The 14,191-nt window shown below is 36.8% G+C and overlaps 1 protein-coding gene across 10 annotated transcripts in view; it reads left to right on the top strand.

Annotated features, from left to right (window-relative positions):
* PPEF1 (protein phosphatase with EF-hand domain 1) overlaps positions 1-14,191 on the top strand; it is a 124,973-nt gene that overhangs the window by 71,778 nt on the left and 39,004 nt on the right. For all 10 annotated transcript variants that reach the window (XM_032475730.1, XM_032475729.1, XM_032475727.1 and 7 more), the window contains 2 exons: positions 208-322; positions 3,613-3,659. In XM_032475730.1, coding sequence (XP_032331621.1) covers positions 208-322; positions 3,613-3,659 — 162 coding nt within the window. The remainder of the gene's footprint in view (positions 1-207; positions 323-3,612; positions 3,660-14,191) is intronic.

The raw sequence follows: 14,191 nt of genomic DNA, 5'->3' as shown, positions 1-14,191 counted from the left end.
TCATACATTCAAATTTACAAATCTCTAGTGAGGGCTTTTTATGTGCCAGATACTGTACTAGGATAATCTATTTAAGAATAATTTAGAGATTATCCTGAAATACAGCTACCTGAAATGTGCTCATATGCTCCACTTTTATTGCCTTCTGTGCACTCATGCCTTTTTCCCTAGTTCATTATGTCTATTTCCTCTGCTTTGCCCTTACAGATACTTCATGCTTATTATGTCTTAGAGGTGCTATTTGAAACCAGGAAGGTCCTGAAGCAAATGCCAAATTTTACTCACACAAAAACTTCTCCCTCCAAAGAGATAACAATCTGTGGTAAGTTTCAGAGCACAGTTGCCAAATTAATATTTAGGAGCCTCTTGGTTCTCCACCATTGGCCTAACTTGAAAACTGTGTAAATTGGGCTGTATTAAGGGAAAAGTATGAATATAGAGTTATCTATCATGATAATACTGTTTCCCATCTTTGTTTTGCATACCAGCTGGCAGGAATTAATTATGTGAGAAATGAAAGAACTCATAGCTTTTTATAAAGGCAGATAGCATTTTAATACAGAAAGCCACCCATGGGTGGAATAAGCGTTCTGTGCCCTCTGCTTGGCTCTCATTATCTTTGTTCCATGTGGCTTTTTCTAGGTGGGCCTCTGAGTGCCACTTGTGCTGGGAAGAGAAAAGCCCTTGGCGGGGTGGAGATTGAACTCTTCTCAGCCCTCGGCAGCTGTTTTAGATTTTTCCAACTGGTCTCTGCAGCTTTTAGAAGAGTGGGAATGTCCCAGAAATCTGTTCCCTGTTCTTCTAAATAACAAGATCTGAGATTTTGTTGTCATATAGGCCAGCCTGGCAGGATATTGCTTCAAGAAGCAGTACACATTGAAATTCAACACAGTTGGTGCTCAGCATGCTTGTAACTGTCTGAGAATGGAGTGCGTGGAAGGAACAGCAATTCCCTTAACTTCTAATTAAGGCTTTAGGTTACAAAACAGTGATTGTTATTTTCCAAATCAATTTTTAGCCCATGTTTCTTTTACTCTGGCAGGTAGAAGTGGATTTGACAATCTAATTAAACCATTTCCATTTCTAGCATCTGATAGTGGTGACAGGGACTTGATGTAGCAGTACATGCTCCATGACGTGCCCTGACTCAGGCTTTTGAAGAATTTAATGGTTAAGTTCCAACCTAATAATGCCACCACATCTCTCTGTTCCAAATGATGCATCTCAGCAGTGGGGACCTTTTATTCAAGGCCTCATCAGCTCTTACTTTTCATGGAGGTGAAGAATTTTGGGTCATGAGGCTCAGGAAGCCATGCCAACTCAAGAAGCCTGTGGAGTCAGGGCTAGGCTTGCTCTCAGAGTGTATATACTAGGCCAAACACAAAGTGGGATCTGCTCCCATATATTTCTAGTATACCTCCAGTTGCCATTGGAGACTTATCTGTGCATAAAAGGATCTGGAAGAAGACATGAAGTAGAGGGTGTGTAAGTCCTGGAACTGAATGGTTCTTACAGAGACCATCTAGTCTATCCCATGTTCTTGTGGATGAAGTTGAGGCCCAGAGAGAAAAGTGTATTGCCTTCCATGCATTTTTTTTTTGGTAGTAACTTGCCCCTCTCCCCCACTTCCCCCTACAGCTCACTCAACTAGTTAATGGCAGAGGCAGAATTAAAAATCAGATCCTCTGCATCCCAGGTTAGAGCCAGCTCCATATCTGCTGTCCCAACTCCCATCATGCACCGCTCTAACTGATACTTCATTTTCTGTCATGAGAAAGACTAAAGAATGGTTGATCAAACAGTTCCATTTATTTAACGATCCCCACATCTTGGGCATTTATTTCCAAACTTTTTCCACATAGCACCATTGGTAGAGGGAAAAACTAAGGCCAGTAGGTTTCCTTCACATAGGAATTATTTTCTGTCTTTAATAGCCCCATTGAACTTAGGAAAATTTAGTCATCATTTAAAATAAAATTTAAAATTGGGACCATATTTTCAAAATCATCCTCTGTTTTAGACAGTATTAGGAAAGGGAGAGAAATTATGATGAACCTTTACCATTATTTTAATCTCCAGATGCACTTTTTACATGCACATCTAAACATGCTACATAGTTCTTAATGTGCATGAAATATAGGAGATATTTTAGTCTATAGTTATGTTATAAATGATAACTAGTTCTGCACTTACGTTTTTGTATGCAGTGGAAATATCTTTCTCTGGCTGTCTTTCCATGATACATCAAGTTTTATCTTTTGCTGTCCAACTAGAAGTTAAAAGTATTTTTCTATCCTCAACTCTTATATGATGAAACCAATTCACTTACTAGCATTCCAGTTGCAACAGTTCTATCTACCCAAATCTTTGAAAGACAAGTCACCCTGAAGAAAATTAGGAAAATAAAATTATTTTAAAAATCTGTTTAACTGATAAGTTAAAGTCGTTTCATTTTAATTTCCTTAGATTTGGAGTGAAAACATACGAAGCAATGAGATTTAATTACACAATAGTATTAATATGCTATTAATATTAATATGGTAGTCATTTTATAAATAAGTGCTGGTGATAAAGGATTTTAATTTTATTATTCCCATTATAATTGGAGTCATCTTTTGTATGTGTTTGGTTAATTTTGGTTGGAGCATTTTACGCAAACTGAAGAAAAGCTTTCCTAAATTAAATTATATTTGGTAATTAAATTGGTTACAAAGAATAAGAATTTATGATCCAAGCTTATGAAAGACAAATATTTACCTAGAAATAGTTATCCAAATAGGGCTTTTGAATATTCACATATTTACTCTTTTTTAAATTAATGGCTTCATATATTTATATGGTTTCCCTTAGTTGGCTGAGTTTTATAAAGCCATGCTTTCATTTTTATTTTCTATAATGATCTCATCAAAAGAGTGTCAACTATCTACTCATAATTTTTAAGTTTCAGATGCTACTGCTGGAGCATATTTTTGAAAACATGGCTTTAAAAAGCTATGCATTTAGCAATTAAACTTAATTTTTGAATGCCTACTTTGCAGCAGGTACTATAGGAGGCATTTGGGGGTTTAATGCTAAGATAGGTAATATTGCTGCTCTCCTAGAGATCACAGTGTGGGCAGTACAGAATAATCACTAAGAGCTTCAGTTCTGAAGTGAGATAAAGTTGAGTTTGAATTCCAGCTCTAATACTTGGTAGCTGGGCAGCTTTGCATAAGTTACTTACTACCCTGAGCCACATTCATAAAAGGAGAATGATGAAAATAATACCCATCTCATAGAGTGGTTGTAAGGATTGAACAAGATAATTCATGTAAACCCTTAGTCTAGCACTTAGCACAGAGTAAGCTTAAGGACAGTAAGTAAGTAAGCTAAACGGCAGGAGTGAATAGGTAATTGCAACATTGGATGCTGTCCCCTATAGGAAAAGGGACAAAATTTCCATAGAATGCTATGGAAACAAATTGTCTGTTGAGTCAATATCATCATAGGGTAAAAACCCAATGCCCTGAGAACACTTAGAGTGTATCAGCATTATTTCAGTTTTTAAATCCTATAACAAAAAGGGTACTTTCTTGTTTCCTACTAAATAGTGATTTTTCATTTCATTTCCAGGTGATTTGCATGGGAAACTGGATGATCTGTTTTTAATCTTCTATAAGGTAAATGATTATTTTGCTAAATATTTGCATTTTTGTTAGGGGAAGGCAGTCCTAGGGCAGATAACAATATTAGTTTTATTAGGGATTTGTACAAATACAGATGTAATAGGCCAGTTTTTATCCCAGAAGTTGAAAGATTTGTTTTGTTTCACAAAAAATTTTTAAAAATTTAATTTGGGTCTTTGTTCAATATTATTGTTATCTGTATATCCATTAAGATTTGTACCTGATTGTATTTATGTTTTGTATTACATCATAAATGTCTAGATGGCACAAGATAGGGAGGGGGAGCTGTCTGTTTTATTATTCTTTTGTTCAGAAGTGAGCATGCCACAGCAATCTTCTCCAATGTACACTAATTAGGCATGAAAGGAGTCCCCCATAGTAAGTGCTCAACTGCTCTCTTCTCCACTCTGACTCTCTATTACCAAGCTAGTTGCTGTTCCAGTGCTGTGACTCCTCTTCGCCTGTTGGCTTTCTTTTGTGGGAGCCCGCACAGAGGGCACAAAGCAGCTTGGCCAACATGGAGTTTCTCTGCATCTCTTTGATTGGATTCATTTCTCTCTCTCAATAAGCAGTTGCAACCCGAATATCTGTTTCTGGGACTATTTCATGTAGAAAATTGATCCTGAGGTGATTCCTGCCTTCATAGTGGTACCTCTTTATATCTCTTTGATTGATACGTCATCCCCATAACCAGCATGGTGAATAATTGGGCACAGCTTAAGCGTCTCAGATGGCCTGAAAGAAAACATATTCTGATTATTATGATGGGCAATCAATTCTACTCTTTGGGGACTGTGAGAGCTTGAGTAAGCCACATAACCTCCATGACCCATGATTTTTTTTTTGGCTGCAGTATTCTTTTTTAAAAAATTTTTTTATTGAAATATGGTTGATTTACAATATTGTGTTAGTTTCAGGGACACATCAAAGCAATTTGGATATATTACAGGTTATTACAAGATATTGAATATAGTTCCTTGTGCTATACAGTAAATCCTTTTTGTTTTTCTGTTTTATATGTAGTAGTGTGTACCTGTTAATCCTATACTCCTAATTTATCCCTCCCCTCACCCCCTTTCCCCTTTGGTAACCATAATTTTGTTTTCTATGTCTATGAGTCTGTTTCTGTTTTGTAAATAAGTTCATTTGTAACATTTTTTAGATTCTACATATAAGTGATATCATATAGTATTTGTCTTTCTCTGACTTACTTCATTCACTTAGTATGATAATCTGTAGTTCCGTCCACGTTGCTGCAAATGGCACTATTTCATTCTTTTTTATGGCTGAGTAATATTCATGTGTGTGTGTGTGTGTGTGTGTGTGTGTGTAAAACACACTTTCTTATCCATTCATCTGTTGATGGACATTTAGGTTGCTTCCATGTCTTGCCTATTGTAAATAGTTATGCTATAAACATTGGGGTACATGTATCTTTTGAAATTAGAGTTTTCCTCTTTTCCAGATATATGCCCAGGAGTGGGATTGCTGAATCATATGATAAGTCTATTTAATTTTTTAAGGAACCTCCATACTGTTTTCCATAGTAGCTGCACTAGTTTACTTTCCCACCAACAGTGTAGGAGGGTTCCCTTTTCTTCACACCTTCTCCAGCATTTATTATTTGTAGGCTTTTTGATGAAGGCCATTGTGACTGGTGTGTGGTGACTGACACCTCATTGTAGTTTTGATTTGCATTTTTCTAATAATTAACAATGTTGAACATCTTTTCGTGTGCCTATTGGCCATCTGTATGTCTTCTTTGGAGAAATACCTATTTAGGTCTTCTTTAGCTGTAATATTCTTGAGCTTCTACTTCATAAGAGGTTGCCTTGTGAATTAAATAATATAAATATCCAAAAGCATTTTTAAAGTATTAAATTATAGTAGACATGCAAGGTTTTCATTTTATTCATTGAGAATGGAAGCTTGGAAGGGAATGGAGCAGGCCAAACCAGGAGTCAGTGAATGGAGCTGGCTCTTAGGAAGAGATTCAGTTGACTACAGGAGGCCTAAGCAAGGATCTAGAGCCTAATAGCCAGAGAGTGGGGTCAGAGGAAATAGGAGGCCATCTAGGTAGTGGGTTGGTATCAGGAAGTCCAGCCAAAGGTTTCCTGGCAGGGAACTAAGGGTGCTGTTAAATGAGCAATTCTGGAGATCAGTCACAGAATCCAGTCTGAGCAGGGAAGGAAGAGAGGCCAGGATGGCCAACCAACTGGGAGAACTGGGAGGAATGAAGGATTGGCATGCTTTCTAAGGTCAGGGAGCAGGCTGACTGGGATAAAGACCCAGGAAGCAGATGGGTGGGAAGTTGCAAGGGGAGTACTCCTAAGGGATGGTAGGTCTAATGTGGAAACAAAAATGTGGGTGCTCAAGTGAGTGAAAGAGTATTGGAGATGAAGAGGTCAAGCGTGGGGAAAGCAGCTGTGTTAAGTGAGTTGGCCACAGCAGTGAGAGATGAGGAGCAGGGTAAGGAAGTTTAGGCAAAACTCATGGGCTTGGAACGAGGAGAGGCTTTTACCTGAGGCTGGCAAAGCATTGGCCTGTTAGTGGCTCTGAGGAGCCAGTGGCCCCTCACCAACTCCTCACCTGGAGGTCTCCATGCTATGGAAGAATGGGTCCTTTCCTTCCAGAGGGCTTTGGGAGTCAGAAGTCCAGCACTGTCCCTAAGGGAGGCCCAGATTTCCAGAGGAAAGTCTTTCTGAATGAGTTGAAGGCAGAAGAGAGTTTGTTTACGCAGTTTGAGGAATAGGATTTGTTTTACTCTACTTAGTACCATATAAATGTACAGAAGTTCAGTCCTGCTGTTCTTGGCAATTATAATCTGAAGAGGGTGGAAGAGGCAGAGGTATGTGGGAAATAACCACGACAGAAAATCTGGTAGTTATTTCTCTGGAGGTTTTGGGAAATATATAAAAGGGAAAATAGTTGAGTAAATTAAATGGGAAAAGTGACTTCCTAGGCAATTAGAAAAGAAAATTTCTCAAGAGGTGGTTGAAGATATTAAAGTATGATTAGGCAAAGGACTCTGGAATAGACAGATGCGAAGAGAATGTTTCTTTAATTCCATTGGCAAAACTATATGGAATATATAAAACCAGAAGGTGCTAATGTAAAGATTGAACAGGAGGAGGTGGGTGGTAAGAAGTACTATAAAAAGGACTAAAGGTGAAAATATAGCATTCACATGAAAGCAAGAAATATTCTGAGAGTTAACCAAGGATGGTGTTCAGGAAGTGGAGAGTGAGAGCCCAGCGATGGAGGAGTAAGGCGCTGCTATTTGGGGTGAATTTGGGTAGAGGGAGGTGAGAGGGATGATCGGAAAGGAGAAATCTGCAAGAGTCATGAACTCGAATTTTAACAGGCTTGAATGAGAAGCAGGTAAAATGCACCTTGGATGTGGAATAAACCACATGCACCAGAATCCTGAAATTGCCTGGTTTAAAAGAGGAAATTGAGGGAAGAGCCACTGATGATAGCAAGCTTTCACTTGAAGAAACTGAAAAGATGGTGTAACTCATGGTATCTGAGAAGGGAGAGTGACCGAGTGCGCTTGCACTGATAGTGAATCACTTAGCTTATGGGCAATGAGTGTCCCAGAAAGGAAAGGGCTGGACACAGTGCTGTCTCAGGGAGCTATGCTGTATAGTGATCTCTAACTTGCGACAGTCAGCATTTTGCCTTTTTCTGTCTCATTTTTTATCCGAAGTTTAAATGAGGAATGATGATAGATCGCACAAGTAGAGTGTGGCCTAAAACTATGGACACAAACTGCTCTGGAAACAAAGTTTCTACATGAATACATATGACAGTGATATGTCCACCAGAGGACAAACTCTTTTCTACTTTACTTCACTTATCATTCCTGCATTCCCAAACCCAGAATTGAGTAAAAAGGGTCTCTGAACCCCTGAAATCACTATCAGAAATCCAATGAACTTTACTCACAGGACAGGCCCTAGGCCCTTACTCAACTACCAGTGAACATATATCAGTAAAACCTTATCTGACTCATTGTTTCTACAAATTTGCCTGTCTGGCTACCCACCTGGCTACAGATTAGGGACTGAGAGGGGAAAGGCAAAAGTGAGATATAATGAGAGCAATGAAAAATAAAGCTCCTTCTGACAATAAGAGGATATCTAAAACTATAAAAATGAGATAGAAATGAAGCAGTAATATTCAGTGATACGGGGCTGTGTGTCTAGGGAAGAGAGTTCTGTACTTCCCAGATGTGCCTGGCGGGGTGCTTAGACTGATGGGCCTGCATGGTCGAGAAAGTTTCCAATTCTACACTGTACACTCTGTTAAGAATTAAAGAGAACAAATGGCACATTTTCAAAACTCCTAGCCAAAATGGTTAAGGTAATTTTAAAACATATTTTAGCATTTAAAGGAATGAGCTTCAATGATCTGGAAAATTCATTTCAGCAGTGCTACAGTATGAGTGAGTATCATTGTTGGGTCTTAGGTACAGAGGATGAGAGAGCATAAAAAAAAAGAAAGAAACAAAATTAGTTGAGAGAAGAGTAATGGCCCAGGAAAGCAGATGAGGAGGAAAGGAAGAACATCTTAAAAATGAGGAGAGAGGTGGTTTGGTTTCTCTTGTGGCATCAGATATAAATCTTGCCTGCATAGGGATTACAGCAGGTGCTAACTGTGACCTAAGCAGTCACTTGATTGCTTCAGGAAATGGTAGTTTCTGCGATGGTGGCTGATTCTCACTGTGATACTCAGTATGTCAACAAGGTGTTAAATCCCAATTACATATAATGCCCTGCGTGTGGCACCTTCCTCTGATTCATTCATGGGAGCCCACAGGATTGAGCCACTTTATTGTTAAGTCGTGGGCTCACTATCTTCCGTTTAAAAGCAGCTAGTGGCCGTGCTTTAACTCATCTTTATTTAACTTATTATTACTTCATTTATTAAAATTGTCAACTTATCTTTGTTTTCTTTATTATTTTGTTATTAAAGTTATTTTATTTAAGTTCTAATTGAAGTTGAATTGTGGGGAATAGTTTGGCAAACTACATCCTGTTGGAAGTTTTTGGAGCTGTAAATGACCAAAGCTTATATTATGCTCTGACTAACTGATTCCTCTCCATCAACCCAAAAGAGAAATCAGAAAAGCCTCAGGCTTCGAATTAAGGCAAAATTGTAACTGATCTTTCAGTTGCTGTTTTGCTAGACAATTTCTTCCTCATCAGTTTATTTTTATAGTATAGAGTTAGTAGGCTGCAGGGCCGGGGCTGGCCCAAGGCCAACCGAGGGCATAGCCTGAGAGGGAGAGTTATAATATAGGGTCCCTGAGATGCCTTGCTATATTATTCTTTTCATCCAAGTACCTGGTTTGGTTTAAGACTCCTATTGTTACAACTGATCATATACAAAAGTGCATCTGTCCACTAATTTATTCGTTCAATAAACTTTTATCTAGTCCCTGCAGTGTTCAAGGCACTATATGAAAACGGTGGGAAGAAACAAAGATGAATATGTTAATTCATTTCACATATATTTATTAAATACCTAGTATGAATGAGGTATTCTGCTAAGGGTTGGTGATATAGTGTGACTAAGATGCAGTTTTTAGCCCCAAAGACATCACAGTTTAGTAGGGTAGGTCAACTAATAAAAAGACAAGACAGTTCAGAGTGAGTGACATGTTATAATTGGGATAAGCGAGGTTCCAAGGCAGCACATTGGAGAGGCACCTAAGTTGTGGGAGACTTCCTGGAGGAGGTGACATTTAAGACAATCCCTTCAAAGAATTTTAGTGATTTAGTAAGTGCCTAAATCATGAAGAAAGTTTTGGAGGATCAGAAAAGATTTTATTCTCACACACTGTCTGTGGTGCTCTGCGATAAATGATGGGGTCTGTACCAATGCTTGTTTTTGATTGTTTTGACATTTTTGGTTTCTTTAATATTTGGTTGTCATTTAAAATTTTACCATTTAGCACCTTAAAACTAAGCTATCAGTTTCCACTCACAATCCTATCTGGGTGTGAAAAGAATTCTTTCCTCTGGGTGCTACACTATTAACCATGACACACCTTTGCTAAAAGGGCATCTCAACTTTATATGGCTTCAAATATCATCAAGGGATGCGATTTACATGGCATTAATTAGGCCATATTTTTAGACTTTATTTTCTGAAAAGGTTAATTTTAATCAGCTGCTTTTGCTTAATTAGAGTGACCAATTTGTAATACTTCATTCAGAGCCTTAGCCTTGTTAAAATTACAAGACACTTTTCCTCATTGAATAGAAAGCTTGAAATTTTAGACCAAGTATTGGCAAGTTAGTTTGTTAAATTGATGCTATGTGTGGAGACTTCATGCAGTTGAAAAAGAGATGCACATAGACAGAGAAGCTAATTAACTCTCAACTCTGTAGGTGTCATACTGATGCTGTCCATGGACACCGCAAGGCCTTGTTTTCCTTTTCTTTCTTTCTTCCCCACAATCCTCCACCCTCCCATGCCCAAAATTTCCAGCTGTGAAGGTCATTAAATATTTTCTTTTTTCTCTGTCACTGTTAGGCTTCCCACTGCCACAGTAGTCAGTTCTTTACCTTTTGAGATTAAGGCAATGTGTTGCAATCAGAGCAGATCTCTAAAACCGAGTTTACAAAAGAAATAAAAATAATATGAAATTGAGGTTATTGTTTGATGTGCCTTGGGAAAAATGTCCCACAAATTGTGGTAGCTTCTAGATGTCTTATGTAAAATACTTCAGTGGGAAATAGGTCTCTTTGTCTCTATTCAAGTTGGTTCATTTTGGTCTGCTGTTTTTGCCCCTGCGCGTCATCTAATGCTGTTCAGAGTTGTAGTTATCCTGGGTTTTCTGTGTTTGTCAATTGGATCTCCATGTTATAGATGGCTTATTGTCTATCAGCTGCAGAATAAGCCAGAGTTTGGTTTACTGGAACTGAGTGAAGGATGGGTTCATTCAGCAGCAGTTTTTGCTTCTTTGAAGGAAAGGCAGAGAAATCTCAGTAGCCAGAAGCCTAAATAACTGAGAAACCCATGTCCCCGGAGACTTAGCTCCTCATCTGCTTATCTGTTTTCCAGTTCTCTTATTATTCTAAGACTAAAATATATCTGAACTCAGACTATATAAAGTAATACAACTAATCCTGGACCAACAGGGTAGATCTTACATATCCAAATAAGTCTTGCCTTCTTTGAAGTGGTTGCCTTGAGAGGCTCAACACTTACAGGAGTTCAGCATATATTTAGGATTCCTTTTAGAATCACTTTCAGAGACAGTGACATTTTCTATTGAATTAGCTTCATTATCACAAAATCTTAATCTTTTGAAGATGTGTGATTTTTTGAGAAGGTTAAAACTTACTGGATGTCAAGTGTGCTACAGAAGGTAAATGGCTTGGCTGACCATTACTATTTTGGCTTAAAATTAGGTTTGACTAAAGAAATTCATTATTCATTGCTCATAGTAGAGATGAAATACCTATAAATAAAGTTTGATTTAACTACAGATGAGAAGTTCTACTACCAGAAAATTGGTCATCCCAGTGGAAAACATGTTTACATCTTTTCTCAAATTTTGACATTAAGGTTATACTGATTTTATGAAATAAATTGGAGAGAATTACATCTTTTTCTGTGGTTTGGAACTTAAATCCCTTGTTCTTAATCCTGGCCATACATTATAATCACCCAAGGAAATGGGAAAAAAAAGAAAAAACTACTGATACCTGAGTCTCACTCCCAGAGATTCTGATGGACACCTGGAGACTTTTAAAAGCACCTCAGGTGATTCTAATGTGCAGCCAAGGATGTGGATCATTGTTTTAAATAACATTAAAGCTATTTGCTCTTAAAAATTGAGCTCTGCTCTAAAGCCACATGCAGCCAATGCACTTTTTAACTTTTCTACTTCTTTTGAATCAGATTTGGTAGCTTCTGATTTTCAAGGAAATCCTCCATTTCTTTAGATTGTTACAGTACGTTGCAACAGATGCCAATATTCTATTCTATATATATAAAATTTTAAAATTTACTTCTCTAGAGGGGAGGGGATAGCTCAAATGGTACAGCGCATGCTTAGCATGCCCCAGGTCCTGGGTTCAATCCCCAGTACCTCTAAGAATAAATTAATCTATTTACCTCCCCCTACCCCCACCAAAATAAAATAATTAAATAATAGAGCAACAAAGAAATAAAATTAAAAAAATAAAATAAAATAAAATTTACTTCTCTATATCTTTATATCTTTTTTCTAATCTTTAATTTTACTTTTTTTTTCATTCTCTTTTTTCACTTATCCTCAATCAGGCTCATGATGAGTTTTACCACCGATTTTATCAATTTTCTTGGTTCTTTCAAGGAATCACTCTTTGGATTACTTATCTTTCAATTTTTGTTTTCCATTTCATTAATTGCAGCTTTTATCTTTATTTGATTGATTTTATTGTTCTTTTTCTAATGTCTTAAGATGAATACAGTCTTTCATGTACATCTTCTTTAATAATGAAGGCATGTAAGGCTACACATCTTTCTAATTTTAGTTTTAATTGAGCCTTCTATTGAACTTATAATATTGCCATTAATTTCCTCTTGAATCCAATGATTATTAAGAGTACAATTTTTAATTTCCAAGGATCTTAATTTAGGAAGCTAGCATTTTTGAATCATATTTTTATTTACTTCAAATTTTATTGGATTATGATATGAGAATGTGTCCAATGAAATGTTTCTTATTTTGAATTTGTTAAGGATTTCTTTGAAATCAATTATATGATTCTCATGAAGCCTCCATGGACACATGAAAAATTAATTATATTCTCTGTTCATAGGATGCAAAGTTCTTCATGTATCTGTTAAATTAAGTTTATTAGTTATACAGTTGACCCTTGAAAAATGCAAGAGTTAATCCACATATAACTTATAGTTGGACCTCCTTATCCACGGTTCCTCTGCATCTGCAGATTTAACCAACCATAGACCATACAGTACTGTAGTATTTACTATTGAAAAGTATCTGCATATAAGTGGACCCTTGCAGTTCAAACCCTTATTGTTCAAGGGTAAACTGTATGTTCACTTTTTCCATCTATATCTTTCTAAATATGTGTATTATATATTGCTGTGTAACAAACTACCCTAATACTTAGGGGCTTAAAACTGTTAACATTTAATATCTCATGGTTTCTGTGGGTCAGAAATTTCAGTGCAGCTTACCTGGGTGGTTTTGGCTTAAGCTTTCTCACAAGTTGTCGGTCAAGTTATTGGTCAGGGCTTCATTCATCTGAAAGGTTGACTGGGGCTAACAGACCCATTTCCAAGATTGCTGGCTCACATGCGTGCAGGCACAGCATTTCAGTTCCTTGCTGGCTATTGGCGAAACACCCTCATGGGCCTCTCCACAGAGTACCTGAATGTTCTCATAACATAGCAGCTAGCTTTCCCCAGAGTGAGTGATCCAAGAAAGAGAGCAGATAGGAAGCTGCAGTATCTTTTATGACTTAGTCTCCAAAGTTGCACATCATCACTTCTGCATTTTTTCCTTATTCCTTCCTTGGAAGCAAATCACTAAGTCTAGCCCACATTCAAGGGATGGCAAATTAGGCTTCACCTTTTAAAGGGAATGTCAAAGAATTTGTGGACATTATTTTAAAGCAATAATTTAATCTGAATTTAATGTACTATGTATTTTAAAAAATTTCTTTTTGCAATTATAGTAAATATATGAAGCAAAGACTTGTTCTTTTGTTTATTGAATGCAAGTTCATGAATTGTATCTTCTTCATAAAGTGCCTGTTATGATATGTTTCTTTATGATCCTGTTTCAATATTAAAACAGCACTTTTAATATTAAATTCCATGTTGTCTAATATTAATATTTGCATTTTTGTGCTTTTTCTTTGTTGCATTTACCTTATTTTCAACCTCCCTTTATCTATATTTTTCATGTGTATTCCTAACAAACTATACATACCTGAGTTTTGTGTTTTTAATGTAGCCTGGTAATCTTGGTTTTTTAATGGGAGAATTTTAATTTTTTATTTTATATTGAAGTATAGTTGATTTACAACGTTCTGTTAGTTTCTGGTGTACAGCAAAGTGATTCAGTAATATTATATATATGTGTATATTCTTTTTCATATTCTTTTCCATTATGGTTTATTATAGGATATCGAATATACTTCCCTGTGCTTATACATTAGGACCTTATTTTTTTAATCTATTTTATATGTAGTAGTTTGTATCTGCTAATCCCAAACTCCTAATTTATCCCTTCCCCACCCCCTTTCCCCTTTGGTTTGTTTTCTATGTCTGTGAGTCTGTTTCTGTTTTGTAAACAAGTTCATTTGTGTTATTTTTTACATTCCATGTATAAGTGGTATCATATAATGTTTGTCTTTGTCTGACTTACTTTATTCACTTAGTATGATAGTCTCTGGATCCACTTCATGTTGCTGTAAATGGCATTATTTCATTCTTTTTATGGCTGAGTAGTACTCCACTGTATATATATAAAACACATCTTTATCCATTCA

The sequence above is a fragment of the Camelus ferus genome, chromosome X, assembly GCF_009834535.1.
Source record: "Camelus ferus isolate YT-003-E chromosome X, BCGSAC_Cfer_1.0, whole genome shotgun sequence".
Taxonomy (NCBI): domain Eukaryota; kingdom Metazoa; phylum Chordata; class Mammalia; order Artiodactyla; family Camelidae; genus Camelus; species Camelus ferus.
Note: the sequence above shows the minus strand (reverse complement) of the source record. Positions and strands in the feature narration are given on the sequence as shown.